Source organism: Desmodus rotundus, chromosome 5, assembly GCF_022682495.2.
Source record: "Desmodus rotundus isolate HL8 chromosome 5, HLdesRot8A.1, whole genome shotgun sequence".
Lineage (NCBI taxonomy): Eukaryota > Metazoa > Chordata > Mammalia > Chiroptera > Phyllostomidae > Desmodus > Desmodus rotundus.
The window spans coordinates 78440884-78464908 of NC_071391.1; the positions used below are offsets into that span (position 1 = coordinate 78440884).

Genomic DNA, 24025 nt, shown 5'->3' on the forward strand with positions numbered 1-24025 from the left:
TTACGAGGATGCTCAGTGTACTTAGGATAAGAGTAGTTGATTTTAGTGAGAACTTAATAGCATTAAAAAAGGACATGGAAACCATACAAAAGAACGAGTAAGAAATGAAGAGTACATTAACCAAACTGAAGAATAATTTATAGGGAATCAGTAGATGAAGCCGAGAATCAAAGCAGCAATTTGGAAACATAAGAAATCAAAAAACAAACAAACAACAATCAGAAGAGAAAAAATTAAAAAATTTTAAAAATGAGGATAGTGTAAGGAGCCTCTGGGGCAAATTCAAGCATCCCAATACACCATGGGGGTGCTGGAAGGAGAGAGAGAACAAGAAATTGAAAACCTATTTGAGAAAATAATGACAGAAAACTTCTCTAATCTAGTGAAGGAAGAAGACATATAAGTCCAGGAAGCATAGAGAGTCCCAAACAACATGAACCCAAAGAGGCCCACATCAAGACACACCGTCATTAAAATGCCAAAGGTTAAAGACAAAAGAAAGAATCTTAAAGAATCAAGAGAAAAGCAGTTAGTTACTGACAAGGGAATTCCCATAAGGCTGTCTGCTAATTTCTCAGGAGAAACTTTGTAGGCCAGAAAAGATTTGCAAGAAATATTCAAAGTGATGAAAAGCTAGGACCTACAGCCAAGATTGTTTTACTGAGCAAAGCTATTATTTAGGACCTTAGGACATATAAAGAGCTTCCCAGACAAGAAAAAGCTAAAGGAGTTCATCACCACCAAACCAGTATTATATGAAATGTTAAAGGGTCTTAAAGAAGATGAGAGGGGTTGAGCAAAAAAGAAAGAAAGAAAAAAATTTCATGGACACAGACAACAGTGTGGTGATTGAAGACAGGAGGGGGTTGGGTGGATGCTGAAGAGGGTATGGGAGGAAAAATGGTGATGGAAAAAATAAAAAAATAAAAGGATTTAAAAATATGAATAATAAAATGGCAATAAATTCATATGTATTAGCAATTGAACTTAAAAAACAAAATAAACAAAAAAGCACAACAAAAACAGATTCAGAGATACAGAGAACATTTTGTCGGTTGCCAAATGAGCAGGAGGATGGCAGGGATGGGTGAAAAAGAGGTAGGATTACAAAGTACACATTTGTTGTTATGGAATAGTCATGGAGATATAAAGTACAACATAGTGGATATGGTCAGTAATATTCTTCTAACCATGTGTAGTGTCAGATGAGTAAGAGATTTATTAGAACAATCACTTAATAAGTTATACAATGTCTAATCACTGGGATGTACACCTGAAACTAATATAATATTGTATGTCAACTGTAATTGCAAGATAAAAAATGATTTAAAAATTTTGAAAAGATTAGGAATCAGATTGTCCTCAGACTTTGCTAAAGTAGTTGAAGCTAGAAGACAATGGAAAAATGACTTCAAAATTCTGAAGGAATTCTGTATCTAACCAAACTATCGTTCAGTTGTGAGAGCAGAAATCAAATGTGAAAGATTTCAAAATATTACTTCATGAATCCTTTTTAGGTATCTACTTGAGGAAGTGCTACGCACAGACACACAAACCAATAAGGGAGTAAACCAGGAATGAAGAGGAACTACCTGTGAAGAAAGGCGAAGCTAAATACAGGGGAAGATGGTGAAGAGAGATCCTAGGATGATCTCTCTGCTGCAGATACTTGGAAGTAAAAGGTTGTAGGAGAGGCCTCTTCAGAAAGAGGAAATTGGCAGAAAAGCTAATGGAATGAAAGTCTTAAAAGAAGACAACTGGTAGAGAATTTGAGGTTGGGTTGTTGAAAACTCTGTGGAAAACGTAGCAAAAAAAAGGAAGGAAGAAAAAAATGTGGTAGAGATGTAGTGCTCACTCATATTTGATGCCTCTTCTGGACACATGAGAGGAATAAATTCCTTTTCCTTTTGCATTTAGCAGAATCATATGACAAATTGTGGCCAGGGCATCTGAGCAGAAGTCTCATGTGATGGTTTTAAATTACAGTCCAGATTCTTTAACAGTCTTCCTATCGAGAGGTTGGTTGTTACTGCCCATAACCTACTCTATCTTGAAAGATAATATAAAAGATAATTATTAACTCTAAAGAAAAGAAGTCATAGACTATCCCAAGGCTTAGTGATGGAAAAAATCTCTATGATCGGAATAACACAAGTGCTAAAAATGATCATTCTAAAATTATGTTTCTGTAATACTGGCAAGTTGGGGGAATGGGAAGAGTAAGAATGTGTGATAAGTGTGCCCGTGTAAATTTGATAAAAACACTAGAGAAAGAAGGAAAGGAACATAATAGAAGAAAAGACTTGATAATAAAAGCTGCCTAATTTTTTTTTTTATTGCCTTTAGAGAGGAAGGGAGAGAGAGAAAGAAAGAGAAACATTGATGCGAGAGAGAAACATCGATTGGTTGCCCTTTTGTACATGCCCCGACCAGGTATTGAACCCACAACCTGGGTTTGTGCCCTGACCAGAAATCTAACCCTCCACTATTTGGTTTGTGGGACAATGCTCCAACCAAATGAGGCACACTGGCTAGGGCAAAACTGCCGAATTTCAGAGATACAGCAAAATGAGGAAAGTATAAACATCAGTTATAGATTCCGAAATGTGGAGAGATATACTGAAGGAAATGGGACAAAACAGTCTAGAGGAAGTTACATGAGAACAGGCAGAAATCACAAAAATGGTCGGAGAATTATAGCCCAAGGAAAATATATTCTTTAATGATGTTAGATCACATAAAGCACTATGTTATATGGAAAATAAAATAATGAGAAGCTGGTCATCATTTCATCTTTGTTCTGCAAAAGCATGCCAGGAAGCATCCAGATAAGTAAAGTCTATTATTATACTTTCTGGTAAAATATCAGATGGAAAATAAGCATCCTTTCATAATTCCCTTCGAGGCAATTAATGAAGCTAGAAACATTTCTCACTAATTTCTATATAAATTATTTTGATTTTCACATAAACTTGTTTCCCTTCCAGAATCCACTGCAAAGAACAGTTTGAATTACTTTGAATTACTAATTACTTGTAATTTAAATAGAGTAGTTTTTTAGGAAATGTAGATTACTTCACTTATATGCTTATGGTGTTTGTAATTCTTCAGCTTATTTCTCTCCTTTTGATTTTACAGATCCTTACTATAAATACCAAAAGAAGATAAGGATTTGTTTTTTTCTCTCTGTTATTCTCCCATTTGCTCAGCATTCACATGCTGGCTGGGCACGATGTGAGAAAATCTGAATTTATTAATCTGGCTCTTTCTTCATTTACAAATATTGGTAGGACTCATGTGTGCCCAGCCCGTTTTAGGCGCTTAGGGATGCAGCATCTCAAAAGAACTGACAAAAATCCTTATTCTCACGGAACTTCTAATAGGGAGAGAAGAGCTATGACCAGAGACAAACTGGAAAAAACTATATAGGATATCAGGGTGTGTAATTGCTACAGAGGAAAATAGAGGATAAAAGATGAATAGAGCATGCTGGGGATGACAAGAGGGCCTCACTATCATAAAATGATGATCTTTCATAAAAGGAAAATACAAGGTGGTCAGGGGAATAAATTCACATGTTCAAAGAGAGAATATGGCCCATTAGGTCTTATCAGTGTTATATATAGTTCCCACAGCCACAGACTTGGTTTGTAATGAAAAGACCCTGGAATTATAAAAGAAAATGAATTTTAATGTTTGTATGTATAAAGGAAAATATAAGTTATGAGCTTCAAATTTCAGAATCTTAAGCAAGTGCAGGGACTGTTAACATCAGTAATAATAACAAGAACGGTGAGACTTGTTTAGTCTCATGAAAGCAGTTCGAAAGGCCCGGATCACAAGGCAAGTGAAGCAGTTAAATAAAACACAATGACTGTTCCCAGCAGGGAGGGAGGAGTGTAATGTCATGGTGAACAGAGGCTCACAAGACTAATGCTTTCATAGGTGCTTGCTGCCAACAGCCTTTGGCATCAAAGTACTTCTATCCTCTAAGTGCCTATTTTACAATTGGCAAAGCCACAAGAAGGGCATTTCCAGGATGGAACGTCTGGTTCATTTTACCTGAGTCAGTCCACAAGTGCTCTATGTTTTGTTGCTTTTTAAAGAGATCTGTGTACATCCAACCAAGCTCAAAATAACAGCATATAAGATGTATATAATCTTGCCACTTTCAGATAAAATTTTATATATAAGTAACTAGTATAAATAACATTGAACATTCTGTAGCCTATGAGCTTTTGTCCTTCATATGACAACAGCATCTCTTTCTTAACACCTTTCAGGAAACTAGATAACTGTTTAATTTGAGATATCATTTACATGTTTTAGAATCTTAGTAATCATGTCATTTGTGTAAAAAAAATTCCAAATTCACCAAGGAATATCATTTACACTTGATTGCATTGCTCATATATTAAATAACTCATTGTAAATGTAAGCAAACATCAGTGCTCCCAGTATCATTTGTCTGTGTATTTCAGGAATAAAAGGAAAAACAGTTAGAAATGTTTATATAAACAAGGCGAGCATTTTTGATGAATGAATAAAAATGCAGTATATACCTATGATTGAATATTATTCAGCCATTTTTTACAAAAGAAATCCTCTAATATTCCTCAACATGAATGAATCTGGAAGACCTTATACTGAGTAAAATAAGCCTGTCACTGAAGGAAGGGCAAAGAACACATAATTCCACTTATATGAGGTATCTAGTCAAGCTCATAGAAGCAGAAGATAGAGGAGTGGCTGCCACGGGGAGAAAGGAGAAGATGCGCCGGTGTCCACTTTGTATGGAGTTTTATCATGCGTCATGGGGACGGTTCTAAAGAGCTGCTCTGCAACTTGTGTGTATAGTTAACAGTACTCTGCACTTAAAATTGTTAAGAGGGGTAGATCTCATGTTTTCCAGCACAATAATTTTAACAAAGAATGAAACTGTTGAAAGTTTATAAATATTTGTGACTTTGCTTTGTGTCATTCTCTCTTACAAAATATATGCAGACTATATCAATCGGGTCTTTGGTTGCCAGCTACAAAACCAACTTGAGGACCTTAATCAAAAATGAAAGTAACTGGAAGCATGCCTGCGGCACAAAGACTGAATGGGGAACTGGAGGGACCAGGCTGGGAATGAACCAAAAGATCCTAGGAGTTCTGGGCAGCAAGAACCACAGAAGGCCAGCGTGGTCCCCACAGAACCCTTGTCTCTTTTTTGCCTGTTTACCCACTGCCATAAGAATCCCCAGATGGCCAGCTGGTGTCTCAGCTAACTCAGTAGAGGCATCACGTAGTTGTCTAGTGAAAGCACTTTTCCCTTGCATACTTACACCTTTATATCAGCATAATTTAGAGTTATGGGGATTATGGGCAACAAAAAAAATCAGTGACTTATTAAGTATAATTGTGAGAGGCACCATCACCCCACTTTCACCCCTTGTTTCCCATACCACAGCATCTCCTCATTGGGAAAAAATACCATCTACTCTGTTCCTCACTGGTTTAGAACATAGATCCTGAAGGATCATGCCAAAATTTAACAAATCTGAACACGGGCATAGCTGGATCTTAATACCCATTCCACAGTTTTATAAGGCGAGGTGCCTCTACGTGGCAGTGACAAGATCAATGGATTCCTTGGCATCCGTGCATTTCCCTATTCTTCCTCTGTGAAGTGACGTCTTTGCTCTGTATCAAACTATGAGATACCATGGCTGTACAAGGTATTTCATAAGTTCGTGGATGGTGGTGCTAGTATCATTTGAGTCCAGATTAAATGTCTTACAGTATCCACTCCATGATGGCCCACCCAGAGTAAAGCACCGTATCCAAGGTGTCAGTAGCTGCTGGGAAATTGGGTATTAAGCAATGACAGTCCAAGTAAGAAATAGTCTGTTGAGTCCAAACTGGGGTGAAAGTGTACTGACTGCTAACTATAGGACAGAATGTTTTGTTTCACTGATTATTAGGAATTTCTCCACGGAGGGGGTTTTTGGTGAAATTCACATAGGATACAAGTATTCACATACTGTAGACCCATCAACATACCTCTTCCCCAATACAGTCCTCCATTCTTGTTTTTTCCAACATGCCAAACCCTTAGCCTGTGCTTACGAATAGATGTAGGTTCTTACCTACATCTCTCCATCTCTTCCTCTGGGAGAGGTTCCACAAATTGGAGGGTTTCTCTTTTCCATTGACCTTCAAGTTGAGTGGGGTGGACCAATGGCAGCATATTGTTTTGAGCCATCTATAAGGCAGACTTGAAATTTTTTCCTCTTTAATTATAGGAAAATCCAAATAAGGCCATACATTGAGAGGGTGCTGCAGGTGTAAGCATGCGGGTGTTAGAGCTTTGTTACTTTAGGTTCCCTCAGGTTGCACCCCTATTCCTGCCTACATATGTGACTTCTGCTTGATGACACAGTTCCAACCTAATGAGTCAGAGAACATATAGCTCTTGATGAGCATTTAGATTGCACAATCACTTGGTGTTCCACAGCCAGCATTTTGATCTCTTACTAAAGAAAGATTGCAAACTATTTCTCAAAATTGAAATTGCTCTTGACAAAGAGAGCATGCCTTAATTCCAAAATGCCACTCCTGTAATTGTCCAGTGGAACCTTCCCCAGGCTTGATAGAACATCCCACTCTGCAATGGGCACTTCAGACAGGCACCATTAAACCTGGTAGTCCATGGGCCAAGTGACAAAGCTGCTTGCATTGTAGCTTCAACAAGCTTAAGGGACTTCTCTTGTTTTCAGTCCTATTAAAGCTGGTGGTAGCCTTTTGGGTCGCCCACTTACTGGGTTATAGAAGTACATCCAAATATTATACAAATATCCTCCAAAACCCTAAAAGGTCCACCAAGTATTATGCTTCTTCTTGGTAGGGGGCATAAGATAACCACGACTTGCCTTTGGAGAGGTTTTTTCAGCATGCCCCAGATTAAGGGATCCTCCTCCACAAAAGAAAATTCACAGAGGTTACTAGCTATCATATTTTCACTGGACATATGATGAGGTCTGTCTGGGAAAAAGTCCAATTGTTGTTAATATAACCAGAATGATTTTCACATCAATGTACCCTTGCAGTCAAGGAGACTGGACTGGAATGTGCATGCGTGACCAATGACGACTTCCCTGTACTAGTCACTGGGAGCAGTAGATGCTGTTGAGTGAGCACATGTACTGTGTGGCCATTGCATGCAAAATGACTGAGCGAGTAGAGCAATGAATATGAATCAAATTTTGTGTTAAGCTTGAACATTCCTCCGTGGAAACTATTCAGATGATTCAGAAGGCCGCGGCTATGGGCAACTGGTGATTGGCAGCTTCATCACAACAAGGCTCCCTCCCACTCATGCATCACATCTTCTGCAGAGTTTTCTGGCAAAACATCAAATCACCTAGGTGACTCAGCCCCCCCATAGCCCAGATTTGGTGCCCTGTGACTTCTGGCTTTTCCCAAAACTAAAATCACCTTTGAAAGGAAGAGATTTCAGACTGCTGATGAGATTCAGGAAAATACAACAGGGCAGCTGATGGTGACTGGGAGAACTGTGTGAGGTGCCAAGGTACCTACTTTGAAGGGGATTGAGGTGTCATTGTCCTATGCACAATGTTTCTTGTATCTTCTTCAATAAATGTCTCTATTTTTCATATTACATGGCTGGATACCTTCTGGACAGGCCTATATTTAGGATGCATATATGTATATTTAATTTATCCACCCTCCACTGACAGAGACATTCGCGTAGCCACTTAGTGACCTAGTGATGGGCACCTTTCTTCATTTATGCACTGCTAGTGTCTCATTCCCTCAAACTTCCTTAATTCCCTCTGCCATTTCTCCTATCTCCCCAACACCTGTATTCGTGGCTCCTATCAAATCAACCATTTCCCCACTAAGAGTGCATTGAGTGCCCACAACGTGCCAGATACTTAAGAACCACTCAGTAGTCAGTGATGAGCATAGACATGGCGTCTGCCTACCTCTCACAATTAGCAAACCAATCTAAGAATTCAGAAAGTGGAGAGGAAAAGGATGCTATACAAGGGTACTATCCTTGAACACAGTGATTCTGCCCACCAGCCTGAAAAATAGACTCTAATCACACAGAGCAGCCATGTTTCCTTCTATGGATGAATCTAGTAAGAGAAGTAAAATGTTCCCTCACTTTTCTTGTGGGGAGAGGAAGGCTGGATGGAAATTGTTTTTTCTTATCGTAGAAGAAACAGGGAGAAGACTTTCTCCTGATACCAGTAGTATTCCTTGACAGCGTTGAGTGTTCATTTAGGATTAGTTATTATTAATTTGTGGGGACACCAGCCTATCTGGTTGAATGGTTTTCCTCAGAAACATTCAGCTGCATGCTGGACTGATCCAGATATAGTTTTCCCAAATGAAGATGACAGGGAGAGGGGCTTGGGATTGAGATGTTTCTAAGAGAAAAACTAGTCATATTTCATAGAACTAAGATATGGGAGGAGGTAAAGACAGCAGGATATTGATGGATAGGAAGTCATAGAGTTGGTGACTGGATTACAAATCTTAATAAAATTAAATAATTATCAAAGTAAAAATATGCTGGTGTGCTGTGAGGTTTTGATCAAAAAGTAGACTAAATTTTTAGTTTTGGGGTAGTGAACATTTTTGATGATGAAAAGGAAGTGAATGAAAAAGGCAGAATGGAGGGGAAAGTTCATTAGAGATAAGGAAGTCAGGAAACTGAGAGATTACATCAGAAAGTTAAATGGATATTGAAATCAGTGAGCAGAATGACAGGAATTGAGATTGAGAAGCAAAGCAAAGTGTTAGTCTTCAGTACATGGAGAATGACTAAGAAGTTGGCAAATGACGGCAGATGATAGAGCCAGATGGCATAAGTCTCAAAGGAGCAGGGGATTTTTTTTTTTTTTTTTTTTTACAACAGGGTTGGAAGAAAATAATTATCTGGAAGTGGCATTGGAGAGGCACAAGTCACCTCCTGAGCCTATAGAATGAACAACATGAGCATGCTGCAGGGAAAGCTGTGTTCTCAGGGACCAGCCGTTTTCAGTTAAAGCAAGGAGGACGAAAAAACAATGCTGAGAGAAGACTGTTCTTTGAAAATGGAATAGGAGTTGCTAATACTGTAGCTTTCTAGGCATAAAAGAATCAGTAGGGCCCAGGCCAGTGTGGCTCAGTTGGTTGGAGTATCATCCCCTACACTAAAAGTTTGGGGGTTCAATTCCCAGTCAAGGTACATAACTAGGCTGTGGGTTCGATCCCTGGTTGGGACATCTATGAGAAGCAATCAATCTATGTTTCTCTCTCACATTGATTTTTCTTTATCCCTTCCTTTCCATCTAAAATTAATAAAAATATACATATACATATATATTACCTTTAAACATAGTTGGGTTTTTTTTTTTTACATTATCTTATTGTTGTTCAATTTAAAAAAGAACCAGTAGGGTTTTTTGTTTGTTTATGTGATCAAAACCAGATCTTCCACATGGGAGGGATAAGATGTGACAAAGAGCTTATAACCCTGATCTCTGTCATCCGTAGTTCACCTTCCCTATCATACCACCATCACACTGGTTTTAGGGGGTGCTGTATCCCCTTTACCAGTAGTGGCAGAGTGTAGTCTCACAATTCTTAATTCTCCAATAACACACCTGAGACCAGATTATAATCCATTATTTTATTTCTCCTCTCCTCTCTAATTTTTTCCTTTCCTTTAAATCATCCATTCATTCAGTGAGAATTTCAAAGCGCAGAAGGAAACAATATAAAGTAACATGCAGTAAGATGTCATTGCTTATAAAGAACTGTTACTCATCATCAACGCTTGAATTCTTTACAGGGAGGCCTACCTACCTAGTTCTTTTAGGATCTGTTTCCTATCTCTTTATAATACCTTTAAGAACTTCTAGAGCTCTACGCGTCCTGACTCAAGAGAGGAGATCCAAAGAAAAATAGATGCTTCCTTGCCTTCTCTTTAAGAGCTGCCTTCCAAGTTCCAGTTTTCAGTCTGAACGACTGCCTTTTCTCCCAAATCAGTGGTTTTCAACTGGCATGCTGCAAAAAATTTTAAAACATGCAATACCTGACTATTTAGTCAGGGGCACTGACTTCTTTTCCCTTAGATTGTCAAATTAAAAAGTGACAACAGCCAACACAACAATAGCTGTCCAGTGTGAATGAATCAAAATTATACCTAATTTTTTTGTCAGATCAGCAAAAAATATATTTTTTGGTGTGCCACAGAATTTTGGTAATTAGTTTATGTGTGCCATGAGATGAAAAAGGTTGAAAATCACTGCCCTAAATGACTGACAGCAGGGGTGCCCAATTGCTTTAGGGAAAACCTACCCCATAGGACAAATAAAATCTTAATCTGAAGCCTAACCATATCAGAATTTTAAACCTAATATCCATACCTGCACCCAGAAACTGGAGATCAACTAATTACATAGAAAGTGGCAGATGTCATACTGAGACCCTTTAATCATTAATAAAGGCTGTTGTATAGCATAATTGCATATACTGTACTTTGCTGTAATTTTATTTTATAGAATTATTTGCCAACTGTATTCCAAATGTTTTCAAAATTAAATACCAGGTATTAGAAAACATGGTATTTCCTGGAGTATAAGACATGTCTCTGCCTAATATACAAGCATTTCAATATTGAGTTTTCAACCACAAAAGCATGTTTTTAAAAATCTTATGAGTGATAAATTAACTAGGAAGGGAAATAAAATTAATGAAGATGTGGTGCTGAATAAATGAGAGTTTTCAGCCTAATAATAGCTTTGGTTTTGTCTGAAAGCACTGTACATCTGCCTAAATTCACACATATAAAGATAAGTAGCAGAACAATAACAGATTAATTATCCCTCAAAAAAATGTTTAAAGCAACAACTTAAATGAACTCCATTATTTGTAGCCTGCTAAAGATAGTGGGAGGTGAATTTTTATTATCAATGACTATATAATACCAAGTAGTCCTTGAGAAAAAATATTTAAGTATAATCACTTGAGAATCTCTGGTGGAAATTCTGAGGAGAAACAGGAAAGCAAAAGAAATGGCAAGAAAGGGGAGGTGAAATACTTCCTTCATACTCCCACAACAAATGGCACTTGTGGTATCAGGTAACAGAACTTATTGCTGTAATTTCCGTACTGCTGAAATGACTGCTGTAATTTCAGCAATAAGGATGATGAAAGTATGCAGAAGTTGAGAGGACCCGATAATCCATTGGTCCTTCACAAAGACCTTTGGTGAATCAGGCAAGTAACAGACAAGTTTGCTTATGGATGATCTCAATGCTCAGAACCATTGACAACTTGGAAACTGAGATACATGCTATCTCTGACTCATGCAACTTTAGCGCTTTCCCTCCAATAAAATTGATTAATCCAGCATAACAAATATTAAGTGACATCTATCATTTGCCAGGCTATGTAATTGTTAGGTACATAGGTGAAAAATATTTGATCCTCAAGGGGCCTTGAATTTAGTGGGAGACATACCGGTATCTCCAATCAGAACATTATGAAAATTAATATAATCATAATGGCAGTGTGCCTAAGGTCTAATGACATATAAGAGAAGTACCCAAGAGAGGTGGAGATGGGATGGAAGACTTCTCATATACGTGATTTTTGATCTGACACTTGAAGGAGAAATAGAAGTTTGCTAGGCAAAAATGGAGAGAAGACATTCTAGGTAGAGAAAATAACATATTGTAAAGGCAATTGAAATATGAAACAGTATATGACCTTGTCACCTTGCCCCATGATTCAGTCAGGCACAAGAGAAGGTTAACTGAAAAGAGTTTAATGAAGTAACCATTTACAGAAATGTGGGAAAGATCAAGGGCACCAACAAAGAATGGTGAAGCATTCAGGGACAGCCACAGTGGGAAGCCAGACGGGGCAGGAGAAGAGGCTGAAGTCAGCAGAACCTAGTGAAAGCCATAGCTATGGGAGTGGGCCTACCCAACAGGAACCTTTGCCAGAAGCAGAGGAACATAACCACTGCCAAGTCACAGGCTGGTGGGGGTTAGAGGTGTGGGGGTGTCAATACCTGTCTTCTCTTCTAGGCTCCAGCTGGCACCTCACATTGGCTGGACCCCACTGCAAGCCAGATGGCAAGGAGTTTGGGAAAGCTTTCTGTAAAGGGTCAGCTTCCTGAGGCCCAGGGAGGAGAGACTGGATCTGGAGAGGCAAAACTCATTAGCATACCTCCTCCCTTGTCCAAACAATTTCCTTTTTTCTTGAATAAGTATAGGATAGGACTCTAACTTAATTAACATGATAACAAGTTTGCTGGCAACCTCTGCCCTTCACCAGATTTTTCTGGGTGCCTATTTTTAACTACAATGACGTAATAATTATTGTAGATAATTATTGTAGAACTACAATTACTCTTTCAGATATTTAAAAAATAAAAACAAATAATCCTAAGATAGTGTGAGAAGACATACCATGTAAGTGCTTGTCTATCTAAAAATACCTTGTTCAGTGGTGGAAACTGGCTTGCATATTAGTCTCAGAATATTTTTGTTCACTTAAGACACTTTGTACTTGATTGATAAATTCTACTTAAATCACATTAGGATATATTCAAATTTTATTATGGTGGTACATTGTTTGAAAAGTGGGAATAAGAACAGCTTGTTCTTTTACAACCATTTTTTCTATTTATTTTTCAGATCAATAACTCGATCTTATTACCGCAACTCAGTTGGTGGATTTTTAGTATTTGACATAACTAACCGACGATCTTTTGAACATGTGAAAGATTGGCTAGAAGAAGCAAAAATGCACGTACAGCCATTTCGGATTGTATTTCTGCTAGTGGGGCACAAATGTGATTTAGCTTCACAACGTCAAGTGACAAGAGAAGAAGCTGAAAAACTGTCAGCAGACTGTGGTATGAAGTATATAGAAACCTCAGCCAAAGATGCTACAAATGTTGAGGAATCCTTCACTATCTTAACAAGAGACATATATGAACTTATCAAAAGGGGAGAGATTTGTATTCAGGATGGCTGGGAAGGGGTTAAAAGTGGTTTTGTTCCAAATACTGTGCATTCTTCTGAAGAAGCAGTGAAGCCCAGGAAAGAGTGCTTCTGCTGACTTCAAACATGCCAAAGAACTAACAAGAACAGATGGGATGTCATTTCAGGATAAACACCAACATTACCAGGAAAATGATGCAATGAAAACATTTATTAGAAAGTGCTAAACCAGTGCTAACACTATTTTGTAAGGTATTGGATTCAGAGCACGAGCTTACTTGTAACACTACAAGATTAAGCATTTTGCGAAAATATCAGGCAAAGAAGACAACTTTTTCTTGAAACTACCAAATTACCCCCATTCTCACTTTGTTGGTGTATAGCTGAATTTAATGTCCAAATATGTCAGTATTACTCATTTTTCTTGACAGATTGAAATGGGTTTTTTGTACAAATATAGTCTGATTGAAAAGATTTTATCAAGACTTACATTCTCTTGAGTTAATTTATTAATATTGAATAGTAAAGTGGATTTAAAAGTGCACCGTTCACTTACAAATTAAACAATCTCAGAGGTATCAACTAAGACTAAAATAGCAGTTCTTTAAGGTATCAGGTTTTTAACTATTCTCTGAAATACTTGTCTTCCCTTAATTTTGCCTGAACATAAGAAAATAAATTTTATACTCATTTTTGTTCTCTGATTTATTGCTCCTGAAAATTTTGTTTTATGAGGCTATGTAAGGATCCAAGTAAAATATTTTATTGCAAATATTTGTAAAAATAAAAACAAAGGACCACTTATCAGCAAATGTTTTGATGTTATATTATACTGTCCTTATTTAGACAAGAAAAAGATTTATTTATATACTGACATTCTCACAGAAGTAAATGAAATTTACTCGAACTAAATGCAATTTACCTTGAACTATTGTCAAAATTATCAATATAAGTAAATTTAGAATGTTTTTAGTAATAGCTTTTTGTCCAAGTAAATTTCTAAATTTCCCCATTTCCAATATAAGGAAATTATAGAAAAGATTTTTCTGGACAAGGTTAATTGTTTGATGCATTTAGCATTCAAATTATATTTTACATCTCATCAGTCAAGGTAAAGATAAAATAATGAGTTAAGGCTACAAAATGACTTGAGTTTCCAAATTTTTAACTTACTGGTTAAATTCACCTCCTGGAAGGGACAGTTTGATGATAATGTCAAATATTTTATAATGTACATTTCTATTCTGTTCTATAAACCATTCCTATCACAAAGGGGTACAATGAAGCTGCCTTTTTGGAAACATGAGGTTTTTACTGTTAAACTGTAGTAGCTTCATTTTGTTTGAAAACCACAGTGGTATGGTAGGAAGAATATTTAAGGAGAAATAAAAAAAACCTGAGTTCTAAGCTTGCCTTTGCTATACCAGTATTTGTACACAAGTAAGTCACTTAACCTCTCTAAGTATCCATTTTCTCATCTGTAAAATGAGGCTAATCACCCCATTTATGGGATTATTTTGAGAATCAATTGAACCACATGAAAACGCTTTATAAATAGAGAAAGCAGCATACAAATGTTGGATTGGTATCAGCTGCTCATGGGCGTACTATTATATTTACCATGGATAAGAATTGGGATTTCTCGTGTTCTTTCCCTTCATTCCCACATTCTGCAGAGAGCAGAAAAGGTGCATGATCTCGTGGGCCTGAGGGAGTTCTTCGTTTGATGTATACCCTCTGCCTCCTAACCTAGAACACTGCTCCTCCAAAGTGGAAATGGTGGAAAAAGAAATCCCAGGAGACTTAATTGACTCAAAATCATGTTTGAATCTAGATTCTGGGCATCTTAAAAGTAGATATTTAATTATATTTTTAAATACTTGTACATGTAAGGTCCATGTAAGTATTTTTAATAACACTTATAGAGAGAACAATAAAATTTTTGTATATTTATACTGTCAATATTTTCTTGATATCCTTAGATTAATTTCACTTGTGTAAGTTCAAAATATAATTGACCAGATAAGAAAATACCTGTTCCTCAATATGTGAAGTCATCTATTTTTATTGCTAAAATTTTACATCTTATATTACAATTTTCCATCAGCCCCAAATGGCATAAACTCAAAAACTGAATATGTAACAGCAGTTTTAAGTATAGTCACCTGTGCCTACTTACAAAGTTAAAGAGCTAAAATACAAAATGTGATTTAACTTTTAGTGGACACCTTTTGTGATGCTAATTAAGACTAATATTTGGGCTAAATGGTGTGATGTGTCCCAAAATTCAGAATAGAATTAAGGAATCAGAAAAAAACAAATGAGAAGGGAGGGCCTCCAAAAGTTGATAATTACCAAGGCCACCCATGAGCAGAAGCAAGCCTAGAACTCTGGTTCTTCCACCTCGGTCAGGGTTCTTTCCATTACCACGCTCTGTTGGGTGTGTATGTGTTTGTGTGTGTAGTGAAGAGAAGGGGAAATGTGATTTTAACTGAATCCACAAAATACTAAAATTGGGCTAAATCATTCTCATGTTTTACAGGAGCTATATATGGTAAAACAATTTTAAAATGAACAATGACACAAAGATCTGAGTTCTTATACACGACTGCCAAGCATGTGTATAACCTTAGCCAGATATCTTTATCCAGATATATATGCATATATACATATAAAATAGCTGACCTATTTTCTTACATATTGTTATAGAGAATGTGGGTAATAATGTCAAAAGAGTAAAAATATTTGTTCCAGGCAAAATTTTTTTTAAATACATTTTATTGATTATGCTATTATAGTTGTCCCATTTTTCCCCCTTCACGCCCCTCCGTCCTGCACAGCCCCTCCCTGCCACATTCCCCGCCCCCTTTAGTTCATGTCTATGGGTCATACATACAACTTCTTTGGCTTCTACATTTCCTATAATATTATTAACCTCCCCCTGTCTATTTTCTATCTAACATTTATGCTACTTATTCCCTGTACCTTTTCCCCCTCTCTCCCCCTCCAACTCCTGTGTTGATAACCCTCCATGTGATCTCCATTTCTGTGGTTCTACTCTTGTTCTAGTTTGCTTTTGTTTTTGTTTTAGGTGTGGTTGTTAATAACCGTGAGTTTGTTGTCATTTTACCGTTCCTATATTTTATCTTCTTTTTCTTAGATAAGTCCCTATAACATTTTATATAATAAGGGCTTGGTGAGGATGAACTCCTTTAACTTGACCTTGTCTGAGAAGCACTTTATCTTCCCTTCCATTCTAAATGATAGCTTTGCTGGATAGAGTAATCTTGGATGTAGGCCCTTGCCTTTCATGACTTGGAATACTTCTTTCCAGCCCCTTCTTGCCTGTAAGGTCTCTTCTGAGAAATCAGCTGACAGTCTTATGGGAACTTCTTTGTAGGTAACTGTGTCCTTTTCTCTTGCTGCATCTAAGATTCTCTCCTGTTTCATCTTGGGGAATGTAATTATGATGTGCCTTGGTGTGTTCCTCCTTGGGTCCAACTTCTTTGGGACTCTCTGAGCTTCCTGGACTTCCTGGAAGTCTATTTCCTTTGCCAGATTGGGGAAGTTCTCCTTCATTATTTGCCCAAATAAGTTTTCAATGTTTTGCTTTTCCTCTTCTCCTTCTGGTACCCCTATAATTCTGATGTTGGAACGTTTAAAGATGTCTTGAAGGTTCCTAAGCCTCTCTTCATTTTTTTTGAATTCTTGTTTCTTCATTTGGTTCTGGTTAGATGTTTCTTCCTTCTGGTCCACACCATTGATTTTGAGTCCCAGTTTCTTTCCCGTCACTGTTGGTTCCCTGTACATTTTCCTTTATTTCACTTAGCATAGCCTTCATTTTTCCATAGAATTTGCAACCAAATTCAACCAATTCTGTGAGCATCCTGATTACCAGTGTTCTGAACTGTGCGTCTGATAGGTTGGCTATCTCTTTGTTGCTTAGTTATATTTTTTCTGGAGCTTTGATCTGTTCTTTCATTTGGGCCTTTTTTTTTTTTTTGTCTAAGGGCACCTGTTATGTAAAGGGGCAGGGCCTTAGGTGTTCACCAGGGCGGGGCAGCACACATTGCTGCACTGTGATGCTTTATGTGGGGAGGGGGTCCAAGAGGGAACAATGGCTCTTGCTCCACTCTGCCAGATTTCAGTCACTCCTTTTGCTACCCACAATCAAATTGGGCCCTTCTAGTGCTGGTTCCCGAGTGCGTGGGCTTGTGCACGCTCTAGGCCGCTGTGGGTCTCTCCAACGAACTCTCCTGTAAGGCTGGGAGTTTCTACTGCTGCCACCTCAACCCCCACAGGTGTTTTCAATCAGAGGTTTGAGGCTTTATTTTCCTGCACTGAGACCCTGGGTTGTGCTGTCTGTTTTGCTCCCCATTTGTTCCTCCCGGTTTATCTGCCCGCAAATGTGGGACTGCCCGCTCTACCAGCTGCCCTGCCAGCCAGCTGCAGCCTTGCCCACCTGACTCCACAATCCGCTGCCTCGCTGGGTGCACCAGCTGCTGTCTTGCCTACCCCTGTCCTCCAGCCACCCTCTTGCAGAGAGTCCTCTTCGCCCAGCTGCCTGTCTCCACCCCTCCTACTGGTCTGGATGAATATGTCTTCTTTAAGTCCTTGGTTGTCAGACTTCCATATAGTTCGATTTTCTGTCAGTTCTGGTGGTTCTTTGCTTTTAAATTGTTGTTGTCCTTCCTTCGGTTGTGCAAGGAGGCACAGTGTGTCTACCTACGCCTCCATCTTGGCCGGAAGTCCCAGGCAAAACATTTTGACTAAGTGTCTTAGAAGTCAGACATACATGAATCAGATATAATTGAAATTATTTAATTTAAAATCTATTCAGTTTAAATTTAAATCCATTTAAATTAATTTTTTTAACTACTGAATGATGTAGCAATTACTAAATATTTTAAATAAATATCAGTTTTTTAAAAGAAATGAAAAACTATCCAATCATATGATAAACTTGTCCCTGACAGAAATTCCTCGTTTTTTAAAGTATATTTTATTGATCATTTTGAGTTGCATTGACACTTTCAGTACATGTGGTGATATGATGATTTATTAAATGGTAATAAGCTTAAGCCAAAATGATTATGTAATCAGAGTGCTTTTAAATGTGGTATTTATATACATAATAGTAGCAAACAAGATTCTTGAGCCTAGAAACTTGAGAGTTAACTCTAGATTTCAAAAAGCCACAAAGAACTCCATGCTTTTTGTGTGTGTGGCAACCAAAGCCATCTTTGTTATTAAGATAACCTCACCAATCTATTTATCCAACTTTACATCATCAAAAAAACTGAACCTATGGATGAATAAAATCATGTTAAGAGTGTTTTCATCAGGTTTTATATTGCCCTTGGTTCAATTAATTACAAAGCTTCCATTGACTTCAAAAAGTGCACTATATTTGAATAATTTCCTTAGGTCTGACAGAGAGAAGGATTTGAAAGACTAAAGGCCCATTTCATAAGCTAACGTATTTGTTCTTAAGTAGCTGCCTGGAGAGATTTAGTTGGAAATGCAAAGGAAACATTTTATCTTTAAGGAAAAAAAAGAGACTATAAAGTCTTTAAATTTAGATCCTTTATATTTTAATATAGAATACATTCCCAACCAGAAGCTAACTCTTGGAAATTCTACAACTGATAAATAGCTATCTCTGCTTTCTAAATCCAAATGTTTCCACTAAACTTTACTGAGCAACCAATCTTCACGTGATATTAAAATAACTAACAAACTATTCTAAACCTGAATGTACTGCTGCATGACTTGGTATCTTTATAATCTTAATAACCAATGAAAGTAGACACGAGTGATGAGCTGTGACAATCTCTATCAATCATTAACTATCTAGTTCACTTACTACAAGTAATCATGGTATGGAATAAATGAAAAGAAAATTCTTTAAGATTTTTTCAATTAGTGTTCTTTATTGTTATCTCTGGGTACATTTTTTGTCTTTGTTTAAAATAGTGCCTCAAACATTGTGACATTCAGTGACTTCTAATTGATGGTTATTAGGTTGAATTAGTCCTATTAAATTTGGGTTCCATATACGTGGTTTTAATTTATACATTACATTCTATTTCATGGAACAAACATGTTTTGCTACAATTATACCTTGTAACTTTTTAAAAGAATGACAGCCAATGGAAGAAAGATATGGTATACACTTTTTAAAGTATGTTGTTACTTTTATTTTATAGTGTTCTTTTATTTTAAATAATGAATAAAAAGAATGAGAATGAGAACTATGGTTTTCATAGGATTGTTACATTATCTTTCATGGTGCTTTTTTAAAACAGAAGCAACTATTTAACTGCAATTAAATGCATGTGTGTGTTCACAAATGAAGTGCACATAAGAACCAATTAAACATCTGAAATGTCTTATGTGTTACATAATATCCTAGTAAACCGTGGGGTAGAACCCTATAATCAAAATATATGTGCAGCAAAATGTACGAATATTCACATTAGAAAAGACAAAATCTAATGAGTTCAGGTCAGACTTTTTTTTTTTTTTTTTTGGCTGCCAAATGAATTATCAAAAGAATTTTAGGTTTTCAGAGCTTTGGGGATTTCGGAATGATAGAAAAGGGATCATGGTCATGTACTATGCCTTAACAGATAATTCAGAATTTGTGACTATTTTCTAGTTGGTTCATCTTTGCCATGCTTCAGACTTGCATACAGTAGGAGCTTATTAAATTTTGACTTGACATGTTAAATCACACACACACTAAATACCATGACTTAAGCACAAAGAACCAGTTGCACATGTCAAATACAGGCTGAGACAACTGATTGTTGCCTCTCTCATGTCCCTAACTGTAGACCTGGCCCACAACCCAGGCATGTGCCCTGACCAGGAATCAAATCGGCAACCTTTCAGTCCCCAGGCTGGCACTCAGTCCACTGAGCCACACCAGTCAGGGCACCAAAAACTAACTTTTGATAATGGCTGTCTTACTTGTTCATTGTAAATGGTCATGACTCTTTGAAATGGTCCCATTCTTAGAGTCAAGGAAGAATGTTTTAAACTGATAAGAGCAGATACTACACTTGATCTTAGCCAAAAGGTTGAGAAGTGATTAGAGGAAGAAGGTTTTAATATGACAAAGAGAAGGTAACACAGCTGTTGGGGATAGCTGGCAATGACCAACATCATCTGACCCGTAGGTGCTCAAATGAGGGTAGGCCATCACATCTCAACAGCAGTGCTGGAAACCGCTATCACCAGGAACAGTAAACGTATGTTCACAGTGTGGTGACGGCTATGGATCAAAGGGTTGGCCTTCTCAGTCTGTTATATATGAAAAATACTTTGTTTTTTTAATCCCCACACAAGAATCTGTTTTTATTGATTTGAGAGAGAGAGAGGAAGGGGGGGAGAGAAAGAAAAAAAATCAATGTGAGAAACATCTATGTGAAATAGAAACATCTATCCGTTGCCTTCCTTAGGCACCCCAACCAGGGATCAAACCTGCAACCTTTTGGTGTATGGAACGACGCTCCAACCAACTGAGCTACCCAGCCCAGGCGAGTCAATTATATATAAAATGATTATTAGTATCATTGTTTTTTTTTTTTAAGTTTTTTTTGGTACAGCTTTATCGACATATAATTCACATACTATATCATTTATCCATTAAAATGCACAATTAGCCCTGGCTGGAGTGGCTCAGTAGACTGAGTGATGACCTGCAATCCAAAGGGTCACTGGTTTGATTCCCAGTCAGGGCACATGCCTGGGTTGTGGGTCAGGTCCCCAGTAGGGGGCGTGTGACAGGCAACTATACATTGATATTTCTCTCCCTCTCTTTCTCCTTCCCTTCCCCTCTCTAAAAAAAATAAACTCTAGAAAACACAAAAAGTCAGTGGGGTCGGGGGTGCGGGGAGTGGTGGAGGGAAAATGGAGACAACTGTACTTGAACAACAGTAAAAAAATGTGTAAAAAACCCCACAAAAACTCATCTCCTTTAAAAAAAAATGAAATAAAATAAAATGCACAATTAAATGTTTTTTCATAAATTCAGAGTTGTGTAATCACCACAATTACTTTTGAAGCATTTTTTGTCACCTCAAAAAGAAATCCCCAGGCCCTGTTACTTCCAACACCCCTCCCCATGCCCACACCACCCAAGTCCTAAACAACCACTAATGTACTTTGTGTCTCTATATTTGCCTATACTAGACATTTCATAAAAGTGGAATTATGTAATATGCTGTCTTTTGTGACTAGCTTGCTTCAATTAATACAATGTTTTTAAGGCAGTACCATCATTTTAATAAAAGTGTCCCCATTAGGTAATAAATACTAGCTCATACATTTCAGCTCTATCTTTACTTTTTTAAGATTTTATTTATTTTTAGAGAGAGGGGAAGGGAGGGAGAAAGAGAGAGAAATGCCAATGTGTGGTTTCCTCTTGAGCACCCCCTACTGGGGACCTGGCCCACAACCCAGGCATGAACCCCGATAGGGAATCAAACCAGTGACCCTTTGGTTTGCAGGCCAGTGCTCAAGCCACTGAGCCACACCAGCCAGGGCTTTTAACTTTATTTTTTTTAAGTTATTTCTATATGTATTGATTGCTTTATTAATTTACACTTATAAATCATACATATGCACATAAAATAAGGAAATATCCCTGTTATTTTATTTCCTTCACTGACTTTGGTTTAACAAATAAGACATAAACTACAGGCTGAGTTGACATACAAGGTCTGTCCAAAAGGTAACCAGTCATGTAATATGCAAAATAGAGGCATTTATTGAAGAAGATACAAGATACAAGAAACACTGTACATAGGACAATGAAGCCTCAGTCTCCTTCAAAGTAGGCACCTTGGCATCTCACACAGTTCTCCCAATTGCCATCAGATGCCCCTTTGTATTTTCCTGAATCTCATTAACAGTCTGAAATCTCTTCCCTTTCAAATATGATTTTAGTTTAGGGAAAAGCCAGAAGTCACAGGGCACCAAATCTGGGCTATGGGGGGGCTGAGTCACCCGGGTGATTTGATGTTTTGCCAAAAAACTGCATGAGACATGATGCATGAGTGGGAGCACTGTTGTGATGAAGTTACCAATCACCAGTTGCCCATAACTGTGGCCTTCTGAATCATCCAAAGTTTCCACAAAGGAATGTTCAAGCTTAGCACAATATTTGATTCAGATTCGTTGCTCTACTCACTCAGTCATTTTGAATGTGAAGGCCACACATGCTCACTAATGGTGTCTACCACCCTCACTGACTAGTACAGTGAAGTCGTCATTGTTCACACATGTGCATTCCAGTCCATTCTCCTTGGCTGCCAGGTCACCTCGATGTCACATAAACCACTCTCATATTAACAATGGCTGGACTTTTCCCAAACAGAATTCATATAAGTAGTCTGTATAAGAACTATTCCTAAGTCTGGCTGGTGTGGCTCAGTGGATTAAGCACAGGCCTGTAAACCAAATGGTCGCTGGTTCAATGCCCAGTCAGGGCACATGCCTGGGTTGTGGGGCAGGTCACCAGGTGTAGGGGGTGTATGAGAGGCAACCCACATTGATGTTTCTCTCCCTTCCCTTCCCCTCTCTCTAAAATCTTTAAAAAAGTATTCCTCAAAATATTTTGACCCAAATTTGCTTATATAATTTCATTTTTAGGATATAGTACACATGTAAAATTCTGTAATACAGTTTTATATATATGGGACATTTCTCATGGAAGCAAGAAATTCAATGATACAAGTAATTTTGTATAGTTATTAGTACATTCTAATGATATAATAAAAGTTAGCTATAGTTTAGATGATCAATAACTTTTTCCTAAAATATTTATGCTGTATCAGGCACTGTGTTAAGATTAGAAGTGTCAACAATGAAAAGAAAGCAGACTCATTCTAAAGGAAGTTATCTTAAAGAGCAGAAAAGCCATTCAACTATAACACAAATGAGAGTTTAGGACACAGTAATGTGATGGACAAGAGACCTACAACAGGTTTCATAGTCAGAGAAGGTTTCTTCAACCAGACAGTAAGGAATGATTGGACCAACTAAAAGAAATGAGGCAGACATGGGAGAGTTTCCCAGCAGAGGAGGTTGCAGTGAAAAGACCTAGAGGTTGTCCACATAAGAAACATCTAAACCTGTAGAGAATTTTCATAAGAGTTTATCTGAGCCCAATTGATGACATGCTGGGAAGCCAGGTCTCAAATGCTCCCTCACTCTGCTTTTAACAGGCCATTCCAGTGTACTGTCAGGTCAGCAGCTTCTGGGTGGTGCAATACATCATCATGGGCCCTCTGCTACACATTTTTTAATATAAAATGGGTCCCTAGTCTATGTGGTAATTAATATATGGCATGTTAGGCTGAGTCACTGCAAGAAAGAAAAACCCATACCAATATATGTGTCTATTCCTGCTAGAATTAACAGTTGCCTTTTCCAACATAGTCAACTTGCCACAAAGGGGCCAATTATCAATGACTCCATGCTGGTCTCTTCTGCTGGTAGATTCAACTTTCAATGATGGACCTTCATCCTTAATAAGTGGTAGCCCATGCTGTTGGGTCTAAGCACAGCCTCCATTCCTTCCACCATGGCCACTTTGCTCATGTGTCCTTCATGCCAGAACTGGGTGGCCAATGGCAAAGATTGGTTGGTGCCAACTGATAGGGTAATTTTCTCTATTTGGTTTAGTGCCTCTTCTGAGGTAGCTGCTCTTGTCAGTATTAACATAATAAAAAAAACCTTTGTACTTTGTGCCCTACCCCATATGTTCATCCTGTACCTCTACCCAGACTTCTTTGTCCTAAATCATCCTACTTTCACACCCTTAATGAATAACCAAGGCATTCAATACTGCACAAGGGTCTGTATATCCTAACTTCATTCCATTTCTCATTCTACTAAAGTGAACAACCACTTTGTCAGAGAAAAACAAGAACTGAACAGCAATTAAAACAGTACAGATAGATTTTACTGAGCAACCACACAGTGGAGGAAAAGAA

At 37.7% G+C, this 24025-nt stretch overlaps 1 protein-coding gene and 1 pseudogene across 1 annotated transcript in view; one reads left to right on the forward strand and one right to left on the reverse strand.

The window, feature by feature from the left end:
* The window catches only part of RAB39A (RAB39A, member RAS oncogene family), a 41948-nt gene extending 22696 nt beyond the window's left edge, over nt 1–19252 (forward strand). The window contains exon 2 of the mRNA XM_024570984.3: nt 12711–19252. Within this exon, the coding sequence (XP_024426752.1) occupies nt 12711–13137 (427 nt within the window). The 3' untranslated portion in view covers nt 13138–19252. The remainder of the gene's footprint in view (nt 1–12710) is intronic.
* Nucleotides 19253–20005: 753 nt separating this feature from the next.
* On the reverse strand, nt 20006–20116 carry LOC112314422 (U2 spliceosomal RNA; annotated as a pseudogene).
* Nucleotides 20117–24025: the final 3909 nt, after the last annotated feature.